The sequence below is a fragment of the Rhinolophus hipposideros genome (assembly GCF_964194185.1).
Source record: "Rhinolophus hipposideros genome assembly, chromosome: 11".
In the NCBI taxonomy this organism is placed as follows: Eukaryota; Metazoa; Chordata; class Mammalia; order Chiroptera; family Rhinolophidae; genus Rhinolophus; species Rhinolophus hipposideros.
The window spans coordinates 79134940-79157733 of record NC_138057.1 but is presented as its reverse complement, the minus strand read 5'-3'; the positions used below and the strand labels follow the sequence as shown (position 1 = coordinate 79157733).

The window sequence follows — 22794 nt, the reverse complement described above, 5'->3', positions numbered from 1 at the left end:
AGTAGGAGTAACAGTAACACAATAAGTGATACTATTAACAGCTATTTGATATTTTTATACCACATATATGCTCTTAAGTGTTCTGCTTTTCAAAAAACCTAACACTTTACTATACCCTAACAATTTACTACAAAAGTACATTTTCAAATATACCTAAACTAACAACTATAATAACCAACTTTTATGGAGTGCCTGGTGTGTCAATGGGGTAGAAACTATTATTATTCCATTTCCCATGAGGAAACTAAAACACAGAGTAGCCAGACTAACTTGCCCAAGTCACAATTTATTTAGTGCTGAAGGTACGATGTGAACGTAGGCGTTCCTACATGAACTACTCACGCACATTCAAACGACATTGGTGCTGCCTAAAGAGACCAAGTATATACACCCAGCGAGCACTAGGAGAAAAATCCTTCCAAGTGCAACTGGACTTGGGAAGCCTGTCAATAAACACACACCTCTGTGGTCTCCTTAATTTCCAGAAGAAACGTGTGCAGGTCATCGGATTCCGTCCGCAGCATTTTCATCTCCTCAGCCGTCCCCACTGGGAAACAGGCTTTTGAAGTTCGGGCTTTCAGCTCTTCCAGCTCCTTCTGAAAGTGCGCGATCTGTAGAAGCCACAAACGAGGAAACCGCTCAGTCTGAATGGTATGGCAGTAATGTCACTGCTACTGGGCTCACAATGGCACAGACCCTGGGGACACACCACGGTTCAATGCCAGAATAAGATGGCCACAGAGGGCTCTGCATTCAGAGCCATTCAAGTGTCACTGTCGGAGCTACTTCTGGAAAAAGCCTGCAGGAACCAATTTACCTCCTCCGCAATTCCCACCATCACAGGATCTGAGTCTTTCCACTGATGTCCTTGCTTTTCTGGAACAGGAGGCTGAAGTGATTTTGCCTGAAATGGAAGGCAAAAAGTTTAAAACTTTCGTCAAGTGTTGGCTTCTCGAAGCAGTGGGTTCAATGCCTATCAAAAGCAGTGTCACTCTCATAATACAGTCACTGTTCCATCATTCATTCTTTTGAACTCGTATTTACTGGGTATCTACTTGGTATAAAGGCATTTTTAGACAGTGGAGACAGGTGAACAAGATGCATGAGGTCCCTACTTTCCTGGAACTTAACTTCTACTGGGACAAGACAGATAATAAAAAGTAAACAAATCAGACCATTTCAGCTGGTAATAGGCGATACAGAAAAAGTAAACAGGAAGACATAAAGAGGATAAAAAGGGCACGACTTGAGATGAGATGGCCCAGACAACCCTCACTGAGCACTGCCTCTGAACTGAGATCTAAATAAAGTAAGGGAGAAGCTACAGAAAGATCTAAGGGAATTCCTTCCAGGCAATGAGAAGAGCAACTGCAAAGAATCTGAAGCAGGCAAGACCTCAACACCTTCGAAGAAAAGCAATGAAGTAAATGTGGACACAGAGCGGTCAGGGAGGGAGCTGGGGGCAGGCAGGGGCAGGCCGTGTAGGGCTACACCAAGGAGTCTGGATTTTATTTTGAGTGTGTTGGAAAGCTACCAGCGGAGTTTTAGGAGAGTTTAAACTACTCTTTGGTTTATGATTTCAAAAGCTCTCTCTTGTCGCTAAATAGAGCACAGATGACAGTAAGAGGGAGGGAGACTCGTCAGTAGGCTGACTAGGTTAAGAGATAACGGCCTGGAATATGACGTTAGCAGGGGGAAACAAAGACGTGGATCGGTAACACTCACCCCATCGGAGTGGAGCTGACAAGACCTACTATGTGTGTGTGTGTGCGGGGAGGCGAGGGTTTTGGGTTTGGGGCTTGAGCAAGCGACCAAGTTAGCGCTACTTGCTAAGATGGGAACAGTAGGAAAGGAACAAGTTCTGGGGGAGACAAAAATCAAGTATTCTGATTTAGAGATGTAATTTGAGATGGCTTTTACATTACTTGATACCTATGGCAATTAACATAGTTTTTGGACTGCATAGCATTCATTAAAACAGCAAACATTTATTTAAACACCATGTATCGTGCATTATGCCCAAAGTCAGACCTGTAAACTGAGCGCTTCCTGTGTGCTGGGAGGAGGGGGTGGTTGGAGGAGAGACAGAAAGAAAAGATACGACTCCGATTCTGAGGACACTCAAATAATCAAGTGGGAAACCGACATAAAATTCTCTTTAAATTAAACCGTAAAAATATACTGAAGTGAGAGACTGCAGCTCTAAATATGAAAAGTAAAATAATAATGCTTTTAGAAAAACAGGAAAATACCTCTTTGACCTTGAAATAGGAAATTATTTCTAAAACAGAACACAAAAAGCATTAATCATAGGGGCGGCCAGATGGCTCAGTTGGTTAGAGCGCGAGCTCTCATGGGATGGTGGGCTGCGCCCCCTGCAACTAAAGACTGAAAAACGGCAACTGAATTTGGAGTTGAGCTGCGCCCTCCACAACTAGACTGAAGGACAACGACTTGGAGCTGATGGGCCCTGGAGAAATACACTGTTCCCCAATAAAATCTTTAAAAAAAAAAAAAAAAAGCACTAATCATAAAAGAAAAATTGGTAATTGAACTATATTAAAATTAAGAACCTGCAGTCATCAAAAGGAATCATGAAATGAAAAAGGAAATTCACAGAGAACTTCCATTATGTGTGTGCATGTGTATTGTATGTGTCCAACAGGAACTAACTCTCACAAATCAGTAAGAAAGACAGACAACCCAATAGGAAAGCGGGTGAAAGACTTGAACAGACCCCATCAAAGATATTCACATGGCCCATAGTCGTACGGGAAAAAGCTCCATTTTACTGCTCATTAGGGAAATACTATTTAAAACTACCAAATCGAACAACAATAAAAGATGCAAATACCTAAACCGGTGAGGACGGAGAGCAGCTGACCTCTCACCTATACTCCTGGGGGGACTTTACTAAAGAGGAATAAATGCATATTGTAGGACCCGGAAATCCCACTCCTGGGTACACACCTAACAGAAATGCACACACACGTTCACCCAGGGACATCGACAGCATGGCCACAGCAGCACCGCTCACATTTACTTAAATCTGAAAACTACTCGAATGCCCATCAAGAGTGGAATGAATACTCGCAGTATAGTCACCACTAAGAGGTTTATTCACATAAACCTCACAAATATTAGGTAAGCAAAACAGCCAGATACCAGGAATCATAAGCGATGCCATTTAGAGAAGGGGCAGACAGGTTAAACTAAACTACGCTGTCAGAAATCACGACAGTGAGTCCCCCTTTGGCAAGAAGGGCACATATGCAGGGTAATTCTGGGGTCCCAGTAATGTTCTATTTTTTGGTCTGACTGTTGGTTACCAAGGTGTGCTCAGCTGGTGACAATTCACTGAGGTATACATGTACTTTTTCCCTTCTGTGTATTATATGTCAAGAAGAAGTTAAATAAGTAAACTGAGATGGTAAGGAAGGAGGACGTGGGATAGATTTCCTGATTACTTTGGGATTAAGAGAAAACAATTCAAGGCTACAGTATTTTCACACATAAAGAGAACACAACAAAATGACAGCATTGCCTGGATAAGCTCAGGGACTAGCAGAAAAACAATTCAAAGACTCTGGAGTTGAGATAAAAGGCTTTTAGGAGCACGTATTACAAATATTCAAAGGTCACATGCGTATATTTCCTATCACAAAGTCCTAAGTACTTTACAAAAGTGTAAATTCTAAACCACACAAACCCATTTTACAAACATGTCTGTTTGGGGCAGCAAATTAATAAGCACAGCATTGTGCATTGAGGTCCAACGTACCTGGGGAGAGCCTGCCTTTGCCACTGGAGGGGTTATCCTGGGTGATTTCTGCCCCCCCAAGGGCACTGGACTCGGACCACTCGGAGCTGATCGCCCTGCTGGAACCAAAAGTCAGTTAAAACAGACAACACTCATTCCATCACTTCTCCCATCACAAATGTCCTTTCCTCAAATGAAAACTAAGTTTCTCCTTGTCCCTGGACCCCTTTTATGATCTTTGTTAGCAAGAGTGATGGCCGGAGTTATGTTAGCCTCTGTTCCAAAATAACTAGAAAACATCCATTTTTAGATGTGATGTGAAACCCCTTTAAAAAGCAGATAAAACTAGAGTGGCTGTGGTCATAGGGGTTTGGTGAGCAGGCCCAGGAAGCCGGCCACTTGGCCCATCCTTACTCCCCACAGAGACCCCTGATGTATCTCGAGGAACTGGGGACAAAGTGTGTGAGGACTCGCAGGGTCTTCAGACCCTCCTTGAAGCCTCTAACACAAGTCTCACCCTGTGTGCATTTGAATCACGTAGGTAGCTTTTAAAACCAACCAACCAAAAACCCACACCCAAGTCTCACCCCCAGAGAGCCTGATTAAACTGTTCGGAAAGGGATCCCCCTGCGAGTCCAGTGCAACTGGGACTGAGAGCCAATAATCTAGGACCTCCAAACTTTACAAATGAATGGTAATGGGTGTGTGGGGTGTGGGGGAGATTGGGGCCGTGAGCAGCAAAAAGGGAGAGAGTAAATGTGCATTAAGATTCAAATTTTCTCTCCCAAACCATTAAAGAGATGTGAAAAGACTAAGCCAAGGCTTCCTAACTTTTTGGATCCTACACAGCTATCTTTCAGAATCGAATGAAAAGTCCTGCAATGAGGCAGGTGACTTTGGCAAACTCCACAAAGCAGTCCTTTTCTCCTCAGCAACAGGTAAGGAGAGACGATTTCAGGAATTTCACAGCTTGATGCTTGCTCAGTATTTACCAAAATAGAATTATCCCTCTAACACCAAATGGCAATCTAAATATGTCTGGCTAGGTATTACCACTGGCATTCATGCCAATAACTAACTTCAAAACTGCGACAGATCTGGCAATCCCTTCCTTAACCATCATCATGTGGGAACAATCACATCCAAACTGAGGGACAGTCCACAAATCTACCGGCCTGCCCTCTTCACAAGAGTCAATGCTGCAAAAGACCAAAAAGAGAAGAACTGTGTGAGATGGAGACTAATGAGGCAAAATTGGAACATAAGGTGATCACTGATTGGTTCTTGGCTTGGGGGTGGGGGAAAGCCATAAAAACCATTAGGATAACTGTGGAAATGTGAATATGGGTGGTAGATTATGGATAAATTTCCTGCATGTGATAGTGCATTGTGTGCCCTTGTTTTTTTGGAGATATACACCGAAGTATGTAAGGGTGAAGTGTTTCATGGTGTCTGCGACTAACTCAAATATTTCAGAAAAAATGTACATAAAAAAAGGAGGTAAAGCAAATGGTGTGAAATGTTAGCAAGTGTTAAATTTGGGTGAAAGGCATAGTATTCATTATACAATTTTGTAACCTTTCTGCAGGTTTGATAGAAAAAAAGGGAGAGGCTAGGTACATTTGCTCATGGAGGTTCATAATGCAACTTGGCTATAAGAAATTCAGCTTGGCTGTAATAGTCATCTCCACTTATCATCTTTATTTGATAAATGTGTTACAGTAGGGCTGAGTGTGAAAATCCAAAGAGCCACCAGAGGCAATAAGGGTAATAGCCACTGCAGGCTCTTTGCAGCTTAAAAGAATTATTCTGGAACTGCCCTTCACACAGGGCCATTGCAAATTCTCCCAATGCAGAGTGCGGAAGCCGTAGCACATTAGTATGAGATACAGGAAGCAGGAAAAGCTGACCTAGTCCCCCTGTGTTAGCTAGGCTTCTCCACAACAGGAAAATGTTCATCTGAGCTCTCAAGTAGTTTGCTGAAGATCATACCTGCAGCTGAGGGACAGACGGAGGACGTGGAAGATGCAGACAGGGGCGTGGGGTGGCTGAGAGGCCCCGAAGCTGGCTTGGAGGCAGAGGAGAATGGCAGCACGGAGGGCAGGCTCTGTGAGCTATTCCCAGGAGCAGAGGCAGCCATGGCAGTAAACCTGAAAACAGCATCAGAACAGCCTGCGGTCAGATGATTTCGTGCTGGTCAAGAGCAACGTCATCAAAGGGTAACTTACTATCCACAGTTTGGTTTTCAGGAAACGGAAATGCTTAGCTGTTTCCTATCAAAGGGGAAAGTGCAAGGAAACTTTTCACCTACTGCTTATTTAGGAATGATTAATGAAAATACCAAATGAGTACTTAATGTGAAAATGAAACTAAATTTATCATGATATGAAATACTTATTTTCTATTCTATCAAGCCGAGTAAAACAAAAGAGGGTGGGATTCAATTATACTTAGGAGAGTTTAGTACCCTCCTTTCACCAAGGAAATTACTGATAATTCCTTTGGGAGTGATCGCTTCCTCTGAGGAGTGAAAAACGGAAGCGGAAAGCGGGTCTCCATCTCTGGGCCGGTTACCGTCTACGGAGAATGTAAGGTAAGCTTCTCATAAAGAACAAACGTCTGTAAACAATCTGAATTTCCAGCATTAGATGACTGGGAAAATAATTTATAACGCAGGCACAAAAAGGAACACAAGGCAACTATTAGAAGTGGCTGTGTGACTTCTATATGACAACTATATGAAGTGGATGTGTGACCATTTAGTACTGACAACGACAATGGTGGCAGCGGTGACAACAGCTAGCACCATCTCCATGGCAACAAGAGATAGTACAGATGAATGGGGGGCACACTGGTAGTGTTTATACTCAGTGGTTACCTTGGGAAGGGTGACAACATATAAGGGATCACTTCCCTCAAGAAGCTTCCATTGTAGTGGGGAGAACACAACAAGCAGACAAAGAAGTAAAAAGTAAGAGATGAGTGAGTTGGAAGGACCCAGATCTGCAGGAAACTGGAGTGCCATGCTAAGGAGTTTGGGCTCCATGAGCAACGAGAAGCCTCTGGGGACTGTCAGGCAGGAGAGTCGGCTAACGTATTTACAATTTCACGAGACCACTTTGGCGGCTGTGTAGAAAACAGCTCAGAGTCAAGGGTGGACAAAAGGCGAAAAAGAACTACAAGAGATTCACTTCCCTTACAGGACTGACACATGCTCCGTAGCGCTGCATTTTTTAAAAATAAGAACTATCTCCTATATTTGAAATCTGAAAAAGCAAAACAAGTATTTAAATATTAACCTCTAGGCGGTCAGTTGGCTCAGTTGGTTAGAGCGCAGTGCTCATAACACCAAGGTCATCGGTTCGATTCCTACATGGGCCAGTGAGAAACAACAGCTTGAGCTTGGAGCTGAACTACCGATGGGCGGCCGGTTGGCTCAGTGGTTAGAGCGCAGTGCTCATAACACCAAGGTCGCCGGTTCGATTCCCACATGGGCCAGGGAGCTGTGTCCTTCACAACTACACTAAAAACAACTACTAGACTTGGAGCTGAGCTGCGCCCTCCACTAGACTGAAAACAATGACTTGACTTGGAGCTGAGCTGCGCCGTCTACAACTAGATTGAAAAAAAACCAACTTGACTTGGAGCTGATGGGTCCTAGAAAAACAGTGTTAGTCTGTCCAATGTTCTAATGTCTAATGTTCCCCAATTAAAAAAAAAATTAAATATCAACCTCTAATAGTTAAAAAAAAATGCTAAGAGACCGTTCTGGACGCTGTCCACTGATGAAACGCAAATCTTTTACGTTACTTGATTTTTTAACATTTGCTAGTATTACTTTGGAAAAAAGGAGAAAAACAGGAAATCTCCTCAAGAACTCCACTTACAGTGGCTCAGTTTTCAGTGAATACATGCCACACTTCTACCCACCCAACAGAAGACTCAAACTTGACGTGTCACTTACTTTTCGCTAAGGTTGACCTTAACTGTGGAGGCTGAGGGTGGGCAGGAGGTTTTCATTCCGATGTTCAGAGCGGACCCACTTGGCATTGGTGTGCTTTCCATGGCAGGTTTAAACCCCGCTGATCCAAAGGAGAATGAAGCAGCTGGTGGTGCCATGGGAGAGGCCGCAGGGGTAGGGGCTGGGGAGGCTTGAGAGGGAGGAGCAAAAGAGAAGGTGGGTGCACCAGAGAACAGAGCTGCTTTGGAATTGTCAGAGCCACTGGAGTAAGGAGGGGGCTCCCCAGGGACAGAGCCAGAGGATTTCAGGGATGCAGAACCAAAGGAGAACGCGGCGGGGGTTCCAACGACAGAAGGCAGAGAGAAGGTGGAGGTGGGAGCAGCCAACAACGAAGGTGGAACACCGACGGGCCCTGTGGCGGCCGAGGCATCGAGTTTCTGTGGGGCTTGAGAGGTTGGGGTAGTGGGAGTACTTCCTGCAATGAGAAAAAGGGAGAACAGCAGAGATCCACGTAACAGAAAGCAAGTGGCAAAGGGTTTGTGGCAGAACGAAGCCAAAAATAATGGTCCTAGTTCATGAAGGAAAAAGAAAAAAGGAAATGGAGTTGATGTTGTACTTTCCATAGCAAACATTCCATAGGATGAGATGTATAAAACTTTGAAGGATAAAGGAAATGGGGAAGAACATTAGACAGACTAACAGGACTTCACAGACACACAGATGGATAATACAGGAAAAAATATACTTCTCAACGTTGCAATGAAAAATAAGTCATTCTGCAACCAGGAAAAAATTTTAATTCAGATCTCTACTTCGTAATAGTCACTAAAAGCAATTTTAGATGAATTAAAGATATACATACATACATACATATATATAAAAGCACTTGTATACTATATCTCAAAACAAAGGAGACAAAAACAGAGTTAAGTCTCTGAGAGGCTAACAACTAAATAAATTTAGAAGCGACCAAAAAAAAAAAAATCACAAAAGGAAAAGATTAAGATTTGACTATATAAAAAAGTTACATACCTAAAAGGTAAATGAACTAAAAAAAATCTGCATCAAATGACAATGTTTTTTAAAAAACTCATACAAATCGAGATTAAAAAAATTTCCAGACTAATAGATATAAGCTGGGAACCTAATTCACACAAAGAAAATATATTCGATCTAAGAGAAGAAATACACGTTTATTTGATGCATATTTTTGTCCTTTAAATTATCAAAATTTAAATATTCATAATCCGTTTATGTTTGGAAAGGTAAAATGAACCTGAAACCTTTTATCACTAGCAGGTACCTAATTTAGCACAGTCTTTTAGAAAATATTTTAGCATTATATCTCTAAAATCATAAGAAATGGATCCAGTAACCCCACTTCTAAGAATAAAGCCTATAAAAGTGACATAAAAAAGACATTTAATACAACCCAAATGGTAAATATCCCATCGACTATTAAGCAGTCATTCTTTTAAATTAATCATGAAAATTATGTAAGAATCTGGAAAATACTTACAATTTAAATTATAAACCTGCATACCAATGATATATACAATCTGAATATAACTATGAAGAAACATGTTTATGAAAAAACTTTGGAAGAGAAAACCGCCAAAGGCAAGTTTAAATTTATTTCTATTTTCCAAACTTTCTATAAACATGTTACTTCTCTAAATTAAATAACTAACTAAATAAGGAAGCAGTATTTTTTACCAATACATTGATATTAATGGATCTTGGTTCTTCCAACTTGTCTTGAGATGACAGTTTACCTCACTCTGTCTAAAGCAATGAAATACTTCAGATACAAGTCTGAAAACACTGCTTTACGAATTGTCTCTTTTATGAAAGTGTAAGAATGTGAGCAAATCTATTGTTAATACTTCTTTTGCACAATAAATACGGAACTAACAACAGCTAACTTCTTTACAGACACACACACACGTTAATCCTCCATTCATATTTGGTAGACCAACGTGAAGAGTACATGCCAGACCCGAAAGAAATCACAAGTGCTTTTCCCACTGAAAACGAAACTGAACATCTGAAAACCACCACACTGCTATCTCTGACCAATCAACCCAGCATCCTTGGAAACGGAATCATTAATGTCTTCTGAACCCACGACTGGGCTTTAGCTAAAGCTGGCGGGACACTGCCTGGCCCTACATGGCTCTCTTCCACTAATCTAAACATGGCTGTTACCTCTGGGCCAAGGGCAAAAGGAGTGGGTGTTTCTCTACGATAGGCAAACAGTAAACTGGCCTCTGCCTGTGCTCGGGGCTTAATGGGCGAGTAGCAAACTCCTTCCGGATAGACTGTGCGCAGAAACAAGCGTCATCCCACAGGGCACACTGCTTGTTACAGGCAGACCAGACAAGCGGGTACGGGAGCTTATGGTACTCACAGCCCCTCAAGGAAAAACAACTGAGCACACACACTGTAGACAGATATCCCAGCACAACAACACTGATCCAGGCTACGCAAGCCACCTGGTTTATGACTTGGGGCCACAGAGCCCATGTTTCCCTCAAAATAAGACCGGGTCTCATATTAATTTCTGCTCCAAAAGACGCATCAGGTCTTATGTCCAGGGGATGTCCTCCTGAAAAATCATGCCAGGGCTTATTTTCCAGTTATGTCTTATTATCGGGGAAACATGGTAGGAGCCCAAGTAGCTGGCTCACTGATGATGTGCAACTCACTCCACATTAGGAAGCAGCGAGAAAACACTGAGTACCGTCAACCTCATCCAAGCCAAACTGGTCAACATGTTTTTTCTTTGACAGGGAATTGGTTACACGATAAGCATTTGTAGCCATGCTAGAAAAGAAATTCTTGATAGTTACATATTCCCAGAATTGAAGAAGAGAACTATTAGTGAAGTTTGAAAATATGAAACAATCCCCCTTTAAAAAGTGCTATATTTTGTCCTCAGAAGTGTACGGGACACTGAAAACTCTGACAATACGGTTAGCATTTACATGCATGCCTTTCTGCACAGGAACACATGCGCCAACATGCTGCTGTGGCTGCTACTTGATGATCGGCCCTTAATGAGCTTGGTTTTGTATTTGCCAATTTTTCTCCAATAAACATACATTACTTAAGTCATATTTTCAAAGAAGAGGAGCAAACAAACCTAAAGAAAATTAAATACAGGTAAGCAAAAGAAAATCCCCAGGTCCTCACCACCCAGAAATAAGCACTACTTAGATCGTAAAATCCATCTTTTAAGTATTTTTTCTAATCATGTATTTTTCTCATAAATCATATGCTATATAGCGCTTTTTCATAGCTCACTACTCTTTATCAATACATGTAACATTTTTAATAGTTACGTGGCATTTACTGTAGGAATGCACAATCATTTATTTAACCAATCCCTCATGACTAAACACGCTGCCTTCAGGATTTAGACCATATAACATGGGCTCTTATAACAGGATATTGTTGGTAAATTACCTGAGGGGACCCATCTGGCTGAGCTTCCTTTTTTTTCTAAAATAAAGGTTGGAGAACAAAGCTTGTGGGTGAGGGAAGGCAAGTATGTGCATGTGTCTTCAAGGGAAAGGTTAGTCCCTCACTCACTAAGATGGACCGTCCGTATAAAGAGAACCCCTGTGCACTGTGACACCTTTTCGTCCTTGGGAATGGCCCTGTACAAGCCCATGTAGTCCTTTCCTGCGAAAGTAGGGAGAGACCATACCTGATGACTTGGATTGTCGCTCTCCTTCTAATGAGAGTCGTTCTGGTGTTTTGATGAGGGACCTAACCCCGGGATTTTGATTGATCATATAAAACGGACAAAGCACACCATCTGTTGAAAGTAACATAAGAACTGGAGCAGGAGGAAGAGTCTTCTCGTCATCTGTTAGAAAACAAAAGTGAAAAAAGACCCAGGTCAACGGAAGGGTCTGGGCCGGAAGGGAAAGACTGCCCTAAGCAAGAAGGGGCTGCCCAGACTAATCCCAACAACAGCTCAAGGCAGTTTGTTCTGATCAGATCTGAACAGCTTCTCTGGGCAAGCGCTCTCTGAAGAGAGCTTCCGCCATGATCAGACAGACGGGCTACCGCCGTCCTGCAGGCCCTACACGGAGGCTCTGGCAGTCCAGCAGCAGCTCGACTCTCCCTAAGCTCCCTCGATTTTCACGAGCGTCTCGGTGTTCGGGAGGTAGGTCCAACAACCCCCCTGACCCAGATAGGAGTCTGTCTCTAGGAAGTGGCTGGTTGAAGTAGAAAAATGACAAGACTAGACTCTTTGGAAAACACACAGTAGGACACAGAAAGGTGAGTCAAATCGCTTTACATTCACTCACAGTTGAATCATAAGCATGGATTTTGTCAAAGGAGACTTTAAGAGAATCAGAGTAAATGAGCTAACCAGACCAAATCACCTGACCAGGGAACGGACAAGGAACGTAATGGTGCCTGAAGCACCAAGGAGCAAAGAATGTCTTCCGCTCCACCCACACATTTCAGGGGACAGAGGCTCTGCCCAGCTCCAGCCAGGGAGAAGACACGCTCAGGCCCCGTGTGGAAGCCATGTGCCCGAGGCCTCCATTTTGTAACCCCTGCCTTCAAACCAAGTACTGACATGCAGTACCGGCGTAGGCTAGTGTTCCTTTGGGAAGTCCCTGGGGGGAACCGGAATGGGCCACAAAACAAAGCAGTGAAATCCCAGCGTCCTAGGTTTCAACCATATTCTAAAGCATACAGATACACAGACAGACACGGGCTGTGTCTGGCCTTGGTCTCATCAGTAAGTGTAGTGCTGTCACAATGTGCTCCACGTCACTCTTCAAGTGGAAGTGTGCCACCAGAAGTTAGAAGTGCTCCGCAGTCTCGATTCTGCCATGAACTCGTGGAATGGGCTTTAAACACTGACCATCAACAGAGAGGACCATGTGCACAGAGCGCCATCGGCCGCACTTACCGATGGCGGCCTCCACCTGGTTAGTGTAATCGATGGCAACTCCCACGGGCAGGGAGTCATCGTTTCTGTCCGTCACAGGCAGTTCAGCGCGGCTAGAATCCTCCAGCAGCCAAGATTCCCAATTCACCTGGAAAAAAGAAGTAGCAGAAGAAAAGGCCACATTAGAGCTTTGCGCTGGCTCTTCAGCACTGTTCAAATAGTAAGACAACTCACGTGGTTTAGCTTTATGATGTCTGTGTGGGCAGACTCTAAAATCTGGGAAGATGGTCTAAAAGCCGTGAGTATGCCATCAAGCAAGGGGCTGATTTGGAAAATCTGTTCCTGGTGCCCCATGTCCCCGCCTTCTGAATAAACACTGGCCACCGCCCACCACAATTCGGTAGAATCCCGAATATGGCTGGTAAACCCAGCAGCTGCACGACGCCAGCCAGACTGCTCCCAGAAGTCCGGGACCGGGCCCAGGACCCCCGTTACATCTACTGTGGTCTGGAGCAGCGACGCCTCTAAAGCAGGCCGGATGCCTGTGCTCATGGGTCCACAGCCACAAGGTGACCTCCATGCTCGTCTCACCTATCCGCGAGCTCCCCACACAGGCCCATCCTCCTGCTTCTGGATTCCGTGAGAAGCCACTAAGTCTTTCCGATAAATGCCCCTTTTGCTTAAGTTTGCCGGGTGGTTTCTGTTCCTTCCAACACATGATTTCCAATTTTTAAAAATCACTACCATTTTGTCTTCCTTTCAGTGTTGACACAAACTGGGCAGCATGAATGAAGGACAAGAGTGTTCAATGAGTAACAGAAAAACAAAAAGCTGTTCCGGAAAGGGGACACGACCACACTCTATGACTTAGCTATGGAGCGAATAACAATCACATTCATAATAATGTAAACAAAACCACCACAGACAAAATAAAGACTCACTCACCACAGAACAGAATGGAAACAGCATCAGTTTTGATATTTTTGAAAGACAAGACACAGACAACAGCAGCTAGAGGGAGGGGGGGGGCTAAAGGCAAGGGTGGGGGTGCTGAGATTACTCCTCACAAAGTGGATGGCCAAGGGTGTAACATATACGGTGACACCATCGGAAACAAAGGTAAAAAAATATGAGTTACAGAGGTAACCCACAGAAGAAACTAGAATAGTGCTATAATCCTATGGAGAGGAAGCGGAGATTTGTAGGTTATATGTGAGCTAAATCCTCATCTGCCGTAACAGCCAATAAGGTCTAAAACGAATAAGGAATGACTCATGAGAAGTCCGGGATGAGGAGGTGAGAATTAGGACCAAAAAAAATGTACAGGTTAAAAATAGAGAACAAAGCTGGATCAGGACAGAGGTGGGGCAGGGGTGGTTTTTTAATGTATAAGCCCATCTCTACTACTTTATTTTTCAACATGTACATAAATTACTTTGATAAAAAGTAAAGATAAAAGTGTACTTTGAGTGTGTGAACACCTAAAATATTTGTGCTATTAGGAAATCGTTATTGCAGCCAATCCAAGAGCAGCAAATCAGACTGCTGACCTCTCGTCATGACTCCAAAGCAGCCCACCATATGCACTATGAGTGCCACACACGGTGGGCCACCCTGCCACCCAAAGAGCGATGGACAAATGCTGAATGGGTGAAGAGGCATGAGTGTGTGTGTATGGGGTACACGAAACAATTTTAAACTCGAGGCGGAGTTTTAAAAAGAAGTTTCCCTTTTAGCACGTCTCCTCTGGTCACTCTGCGACTGCCTCAGTCCACTCCCTGCCCTCAAGGAGGACACGGTGCAAGGAGGAAGGTGGGTTCTTCTATGCACCAGCATTTCCCGCTTTCTGGTGGTTTCTCAAAGTGAAACAGAAAGTATTTCTGGTGAGTCACAATTTGGTGTGACCTGCGTGTTTCTCTCCCATGATCAAGGATGGCTTACAGATAATTGAACAGAAGGGGCAGGTTCAAGTAAGAGGAAGAAAACAAAGATGGTTAAGATAGAGCAAGGCAGGAAAAACCTCCTACACACCAGGTACGCTCCTGCTAGAAGTTGATTACATGGCATGTTTAACCCACAGATTGTGGATGGATCCAAAGAGAACAGACGGGCTTTTGATGACACTGAAGAACTGCGAATTCCGACACCCGCGTATGCCCGGGCAATACCCAGGCTATCTGGTCCAAGGCACTTTGTCGTTTAAGCTTTGCTCTCATCCAGGAACTCATGAAAAGAGATGTGAGCTCATCTAAATCTTGACCACACGGTTAACTCCCTCCAAAATCTCTCAGAAAAGTATCACATACCAGGGACAAAAGAGAGGAATTTACCTGATCGCTTTGCCGAGCAAGGATGCTAACTTCTGTTGAGGCCGCAGACGCTGCCAGCACTAAATCCCTTCAAAGAATAAAACCAGAAGACCATTAAACTCAAACAACAGTTCTAACTGGACTTGCGTGTGCAGTAACTTCTCTGAGGATTTCCTGGAGTGTGAAGGAGGAAGGTAAGGTTTGAGCTATGGTTGAAGAAAGGTGACGCAAAACTCGACTCTTTAACTGGATAAAGTCCTGGAGACTCAGCCAATCGCTTACCAACGTAAGACAAAGGAGACACACAATAGAATCACGTCAGAATTCCCAATAAAAACACGTCACCCTACAAACAGAATAATCTAGTTAGAGCAACAGAAGCTTTGCTACAAGTCATCTACGTATCTTTCAAAGGGAGTTGCTCTTACAGGGCAACTTTCAATATTTTCCTTAAATATCATGAGCCATCACTGGGGTTATTAAGAAGAGGGGCGTTTTAAGATTAGCATGTATTTGAGCTAAATAATTCAAGACTGGGGAAACAGGAGTCAGAAAGGCATAGTCTAGCATCAGCTTAACATGTATTCATGGCACCTCAAGTCTCTACTTTCCTCTCTTACAGAAAAAATTTCAAATCGGAACAAAGGGACTCAGGTGTGACCTGACAGTGGGAGCAGAAATCGCTCACCATTCTTCAATGTAACTGAGAAAGTAATGGTGCTGCCTCTCCGTGCAGCTGCCGTAGCAGGGCTCCATGAAGTTCACGAACACCTCTGGGTGCTTTTCTTCTTTTTTCTACAATGAATGGAACGAGAGAAATATCTCATGTGCGACTCTTCTTTAATCCCACACAGTTAACCATTTAACTTGTATGAGAAAATTCACTCAAAAATCTATGTTCAAATATACAGACAAGACATAAAGGCAGCGTGGAGCACGACAAGGAATAGGAATGATGCCCACCATCCCAAACAAATTCAGACGGTCTGTTTCTTTCTGGCCACTGGACAAGCATGGACAGATTACTACGACCTCTCTGATACTCAGTTTTCTCACGGGTATAATGGACCTACTAAACGTATGTCAAAGGCTGTTGTAAGCGTAAAACGAAATAATATATATAAAGCTTCTAGCCTAGGACATGGAACGTTAGCACTCAATAAATACATGCTAGTGTTACTATTATCCCTGGAAATAGAAAATCATAGTATCTTGAAATAAGGCATTTCCAGTATTCACCTGTTGCATAACGACTTTTCAGTAAGTGACAGACCACATATACGACGGTGGTCCCATAAGATTACAATGGAGCTGAAAATTCCTATCAGTTAGTGACATCGTAACCATCATAACGGTGTGTAGGGCAACGCATTACACACTTCCATTGTGTGACTACTGCCTACAGTGTTCAGTAGTGACACGCTCTACAAGTCTGTCACCTAGGTAGGGGAACAGAATTTGTCACCCCAAAATAAGTCTATTTGGCATAAGGATTATTTTAAGCTAGTTAATTTTAAGAAACACCTTGGAAAACCAAGTAGAATTTAGCGTTTATAAAACACATTTACAAGGGAAATCGCCTTTGGTAAGGGTGGCTCCCTGGCTGGACCAAGAAAAAGGGCTGACCTCATCTCTAGAAACTCTTACCAAGGCAAAGACAACCAGCTATTCTGCATAACGACTTTACCCTCGTTTACTGTGCTCTTCCTGATCACCTCCCCTAAGTGACTCCCCACAGCCCCAACATCTTCTGTCTTCCACTGAAGATGGTATTTAAGGTGGTGGCTTCCACCCATGGGCCAATTCCTCAGTGTACAGGAGGTATACATGTTATTACACTTCTGTTTGTTTTTCTCCTGTTAATCTGCCTTTTATTACAGGGATATCTCAGCCAAGAACCAAGAAGAACAGAGGTAAAATTATTTCTCCTCTCCTCCAGAGCAATAGGCTACACCGTCTGCGCTAGGGGTGTGGTAGGCTGTTCCATCTAAGTTTGTGTAAGTACACTCTATAATGATGTCACATGACACATTTCTCAGAACCTATCCCTGAGTTAAGCGGCGCATGACTGAAACCATATTAAAATTCAACTGTATCAGGAACCCATGAGTTAATAAAAACAGAGCTAAACAAATTGATTATCTGCCCAAAGCCAAATTCAGATTTTATCTGACATAGAAAGATGCTTGTAATTTACTCTAAGTAAAATAAGATCGCAAAACAGGACGACTACTATAATTCACACTTTAGTATATTTAGACATTTATGTATTTTTAAATGTTGTTCTGGACTTTGAAAGTTAATGAGATTTGGAAATGCAAGTCCTGCCTCATTTGTTTTTTAAAATGCTGCCGCAATATACGAAGACTTTGCAAACCTTACTAACGTTCTTGTCTTCACAATGACTCACCCTCACTTCACCTGGTTCTGTGGAATGGCTGCTCCCCCTCAGAGGCCTTCCGTGACCACAAATGTAAGCCCCACCCGTCATCACCTCCCTCTTCCTTCACCCTGCTCTGTCTCCTCCATCACCCTTATCATTCCTTGTTCCTGCACTTATTTTTTGACTGGCACATGCATTAGAATGTAAGACCCAGAAATGCAAGGATGCTGTATTCTCGGCTTTAACGCAGTGCCCAGCACACTGTACGCATCTGATACATATCTGATGAATGACAAGTGAAAGTATTTTAAAAATCAAGGTATTTTTTTGCTTGTCTCAAATGTCTTCATCAGGTTCACATCCACCTGATGAGACTCAGTTTACAGCCGAGGCAAAAGCAAGTTTCACGGTGTTTTTCACCTTATAATTACAGTAGAACGTGCCCTAAGTGGACGCCATAATTTTAACTGCAGAACCAGTTCAAAACGGTCCTGTCCTGTTTCTAACAAGATCCTAAGTTGCTTTTCAGAGACAACAGACCGAAACCATAAGTCCTGCAGCCAAACCATGGGTGAGGAGAGAACTTCGATCTCTAGCAGTGCTTGCAACCAAAGTTCTGCCCCGTCACGGACTCAAAGGAGTGAAACATGACCAGAACTTGACACCAGAACCCTTTCCGAGGTGAAGGGTCGTTGTGCTGGAAGAACCCGTAACCCTCAACCTTTGCCTTTGAAAACCCTGATTAAAAGCCATCAGGGAGTTTGGGTTTTAAGCCATAGCTTTCCAGTCTCCTTAAAGGCACTCAGCAAATAAAATGGTTTTCATTTCTCCACTGCAAATCTGTACGTTCAATGTTTGGCTTTCCTGCTCATCGGGTGGGCAGCCCCTCGTTCCGTTCAGTAACATAACTGGTGCTCAGGCACTGAAATCGTTCGCCTGAAGTTGCACCATCACCATCAGTAAGAAAAGGAAACTGAAGCCTAAGCCTCAAATTTTATGAGACGATTTCTGTAATTCTCAAAGAACAAAGATGTCTTTTCATATACAAACCGGGAGTAGAGCCATCACCACATCTGGAGACGTTTCCAAGGTCCCATCTGCAGCGGCGTATACTATTGTGAAGACATATGTACCAATCCACAGCACGTCTAGAACTGAAAGACATACATCCCAATAATGTACCTTATGTCTGGAATAGCCCCTGTATGTTACAAAATTAACATCTTGTTGAGTAAAAAACCCTACTACTATAGCTTTACCAAAGGTCCAGATTTCATTGATTAGAAGTCCAAATGTATCCCAAAGTGGTATTTTTTTCTGGTAGATTATAATCAGGGCAAATTATGAAGAATTTTAATTGAAAATATCAGGATCCATTTAATGTCATTTACCACGAGACACAGGTGTCTACCAGCTAACTGTTACACTGACTTCATCAGCCGACATTACTAATGAGTATTCATCCAGGAAGCACCACCACCTCCTCGAGCAGGTAGGTAGGTACATCCCATGATTTAAAACATCTGTAATACAGACAGCACCCTATTAGAGGTTGGCCCTAAGAGAAACAGAAGTTGTTACCTCTCACAGGATGATCTGACTCATAAAACGGAGGACAAGGAATGACTTTTTTTTCCTGCAAAGTCTGAAAGAGATTTGAAAAAAATAAGTGTCAAATGAAACAGCCCCTAAACCAATGAAACTGTCAAATCCAGTTATGGTCCCCCAAAAGTCACCTAGGTCTCACCTTCCCAGCGAGGAGAGACTGAACACAGACCAGAGCGGATGCCTCCTTCTAGGACGCTATCCTACAGAGACATGCACGTGAATGTGTTCGAATACAGGTGACGAGGACGCTCAGCGCGACCCTACTGACAGTAGCAGAACCAATCCTACTGATACACACGCCCACTATTGATGGGCGAGACGGATGAACTATGGCACACCCACACAGTGCAATACGGTGCAGACATGCAGAAGAAAGACGTGGCTCTGTAGTTAATGACTGGGACAAAGGACTCCAATATACTATTAAGTTTTGTGGGGTTTTTTTTAAAGGCAAACAGTAAACCAATAAAATTAAACCAATTGTATTATCTTTTCACAGGCTAATGCCCTAAAAGATTATGTACCAGATTTCACATAATAACTTTTTGCGATAACAAATAGGGAAAGAGGCCTTAACCTCACCGCTCTGCACCCCCCCACCCCCCAGAGAACAGTAGCTCAAGGAGGAATGCACAATCGCACAGGTCCCGGCATTGCCGGTAAACCCCTCCTTTCCTTATAGGCCTGACCAGACACATGTGGATTCTCTGTCAGTTTATACTGAAGAAAATTTGTGAATGTTAACTCAGGACAACCACAGGGGGAGGATGACAGAGCGTACACACAACAATACACACACCCATTTTCTTTGTCGCCTGTAGTTAGAGAAGCTGAACCTTTAAGATGGACCCAGCTAGAGGACTAATTACTGTGATTTAACCCAAAGTGACTCTGCATTCCAGTAAAAGCCCTTTCACTAACTCCTGTCCCCCGTAAGCTCGGTTTTTATGGAATGCATTGGGAATATAAAATTGGGGAATCCTGTGTAGAGTATGATCACATTCTATTTAAAAAGCAAAACAGAAATAATGCATCCACCCACAGACTACTTGTATAAGCAGAAAAGTCTGGAAGGCTCCCACTAAACGGAACAAGAGGGTGTGTCTGGAAGGAGGACTATGGGATGGGTGGGAAGGAAGAGCTCCACTCTTTGCTGCATTCATTTGTGTACTGATGAGCATAAAGTACATTTTAATAGGAAAAAACACCACAGGTACTCCAAAACCACCCCTAAAACAGTGGGTAACTTCAGTAAGAACAGTGCTGAAGTCCCAGGCCAGACTTACAGGAAGATACTGGACCACAGTTCCATTCTGTTTCCCCACTGCCAGCTGCTTTCCTTTGGGGCTCCAGCACACTGAGCAAAAAAGAGAAGGCCACCAATTAAAACCTGAAGAATGGAGCAAACCACTGAGATCTGTATCAAAACAGCTACGTAATCACCATTTCTCATTCCTCTATCAGTCCATGGAAGGATGTAGGCTCATCCTTACTCAGCAAAGTAAAAAAGAAAAAAATCATTTAAATGATACAAGCCAATTATGATTAATCACTGGGCCACTGAATCGACCACTACCGTGTTTCCCCAAAAATAAGACCTAGCCGGACCATCAGCTCTAATTAATGTGTCTTTTGGAGCAAAAATTAATATAATACCCGGTCTTATGATATAAAACCGGGTCTTACGTAATATAATATAATATAATATAATATAATATAATACTAGGTATAATATAATATAGTACTGGGTCACATATTAATTTTTGCTCCAAAAGACACATTAATTAGAGCTGATGGTACGGCTAGGTCTTATTTTTGGGGAAACACGGTAAAAAGGCCTTTTCAATGGCACATTGCCCATTTGAAAGCTGGAAAGTATGTAAAACTCTATTTTTTCGATAAGACAAGGGAACAGAAAAAGTTTTCAAATATCAAGAAATCATTCTTTTGTTCCTATTGGACATTTCTAATACTTTTATCCCCAAAAGGTACAAATGACTTTCAGAGTACAACTATTTTAGATCCAGAAACAATTATTCTCAAAAACACAGTTCTAGCCCAGTCGCACCAAAATATTTCTTTCTCCAGAACACCCAAGCACATTCAAGTTAAATCATCTATGCCTTTTGGTTTCAAGGACATTAACTATGGAAATAAAGAATACTCCCTCTACTTCTACCGAACAACAACGAATACAGCAAAAACCCATTTGCTTTTATTTCCAGAAACTAATTTTTAAATAGATTACCATTACATTAAATAGATTACACCATAGAGTGAAGGTCTTGTTACCCACCAGACGTTACTGCTACAGTGGAAGGAAGCGTCGCACACACTTTCACTGTCTCTGTAACCTGCAGCACAGCAATGCTGCCATCAGCCAGACAAACAGCCACCATGGCGGGGACAGTGGGGTTCCACTTCATGTCAATCACCATGCCTCCTGCATCTTTCAACAGCTTATGATAGGCAAACGGCCGCTTCTGCTGTTTAGCCTTTTAAAACAAATGCCAGAAGCTTAATAAATACACAGACACATAACAGTCAAAAAAAAGTATTGATTATGTAAGTTTTCGCAAATTACAGTTCACTTTTCTCCAGGACCATGAAAAAAATTGAGCTCTCGCAACAACCTCTTTGTTCCAGACAATTTCAACAGCTTTGAAAATGGCCATCCGTTCATCTAGCACAGTGGAGGGGCTCCCAGAAAGCAATACACACATGCAAAATACTTGACAAAGAACAGACACTAGATTAAAACCTGGGCTCTGCTTCTTCATAGTGTTGGGCCCTTGGACAGTGCCTTACACTCCTTCAGCCTGTTTCTCCATCTATGAAATAAAGACCATAGGACCTACTGTGTAAGGCCAAGGTAGGCATAAACAATAAGGCATGGAGAGCACGAGGGCAGCTGGCACACAGGCAGCGGAAACACCTGACATTGTAGACTATTACCATTACTAAACTGTTGGGAATGGAAGAACCCTGCATTAGGAGTCCAGGATGCAGGGCCTTCTGACATCGATTAACTCGGTGGCCTTGGGCAAGTTACCTAAGGCGCCCTAAGGCTAAGCTGTCTCATATGTAAGCGAAAAATGATAATACCTTAAGGCAGGTGGTGCTAACAAACAATTTTTTGAAGTCCTTCTACCTCGAAGATCTATGATTCTACAATTAAGGACTTTTATCAAACTCATATTTTAATCTAGAAAAGGACTTCAAGAGTCAACTAAAAATTTCTAGGTTGTGATTCAACACAAGGAAATTGCAGGTCCCATACCGACAATACAGTTTACTAGTAGCTTACCTCATTTGAGAATGTGCGGACATCAAAAAAAGCGATAACGGAACCAAGTTCACTGGACATCATGCACACAGAGAGCGTGAGGTTATCACAGCTCAGAGCCAGGTGATGTATCGGGAATTTCATAGGAACTAGCAAACTCTGAACTTTATCAACTATGAAAACATAAAAAAAGACCAAGCAGAAAATGGAATGTTCTAAGCATAAGTCACACTTTTATTCAACCTATGAAACAATTTTTGCATCTACATAAACACAAACACCCCAATACCTAGGTATTCTGGTTAAATGTTAGCTTTCTTACCGCTGTATAACGAAGTATTAAGCATCCCTGGAACTCTTCCTCATACAACCTGGGGAAACTAACTGTGCCTGTTGCCCATTAAAAAGTGTCCTTAAATTGTGTTCCCAGACCCAGTTCCATCACAGGTAGAGAGGTTCCCCTGCACTAACAATCAATTCTGAGACACCAGCAAGATGTCTGAGAATTCAACTCAATTCTGACACTATCTGACTGATAACATCAGATCCCACAGGTTAAGAGTTTAGTC

The 22794-nt window shown here is 42.8% G+C and overlaps 1 protein-coding gene across 4 annotated transcripts in view; it reads right to left on the bottom strand.

Moving 5' to 3' along the window:
• The window catches only part of NUP214 (nucleoporin 214), a 92012-nt gene that overhangs the window by 65470 nt on the left and 3748 nt on the right, over positions 1 to 22794 (bottom strand). For 2 of the 4 annotated variants that reach the window (XM_081065510.1, XM_081065512.1), the window contains exons 3-16: positions 22247 to 22398; positions 21236 to 21434; positions 20226 to 20296; positions 18913 to 18976; positions 18382 to 18485; positions 15637 to 15743; positions 14970 to 15036; positions 12661 to 12787; positions 11434 to 11595; positions 7725 to 8196; positions 5753 to 5910; positions 3782 to 3879; positions 818 to 904; positions 462 to 611 (exon numbers count right to left, since the gene is read on the bottom strand). In XM_081065510.1, the coding sequence (XP_080921636.1) occupies positions 462 to 611; positions 818 to 904; positions 3782 to 3879; positions 5753 to 5910; positions 7725 to 8196; positions 11434 to 11595; positions 12661 to 12787; positions 14970 to 15036; positions 15637 to 15743; positions 18382 to 18485; positions 18913 to 18976; positions 20226 to 20296; positions 21236 to 21434; positions 22247 to 22398 (2018 nt within the window). The remainder of the gene's footprint in view (positions 1 to 461; positions 612 to 817; positions 905 to 3781; positions 3880 to 5752; positions 5911 to 7724; positions 8197 to 11433; positions 11596 to 12660; positions 12788 to 14969; positions 15037 to 15636; positions 15744 to 18381; positions 18486 to 18912; positions 18977 to 20225; positions 20297 to 21235; positions 21435 to 22246; positions 22399 to 22794) is intronic. The other 2 variants (XM_081065511.1, XM_081065513.1) reach the window with 1 other exon arrangement.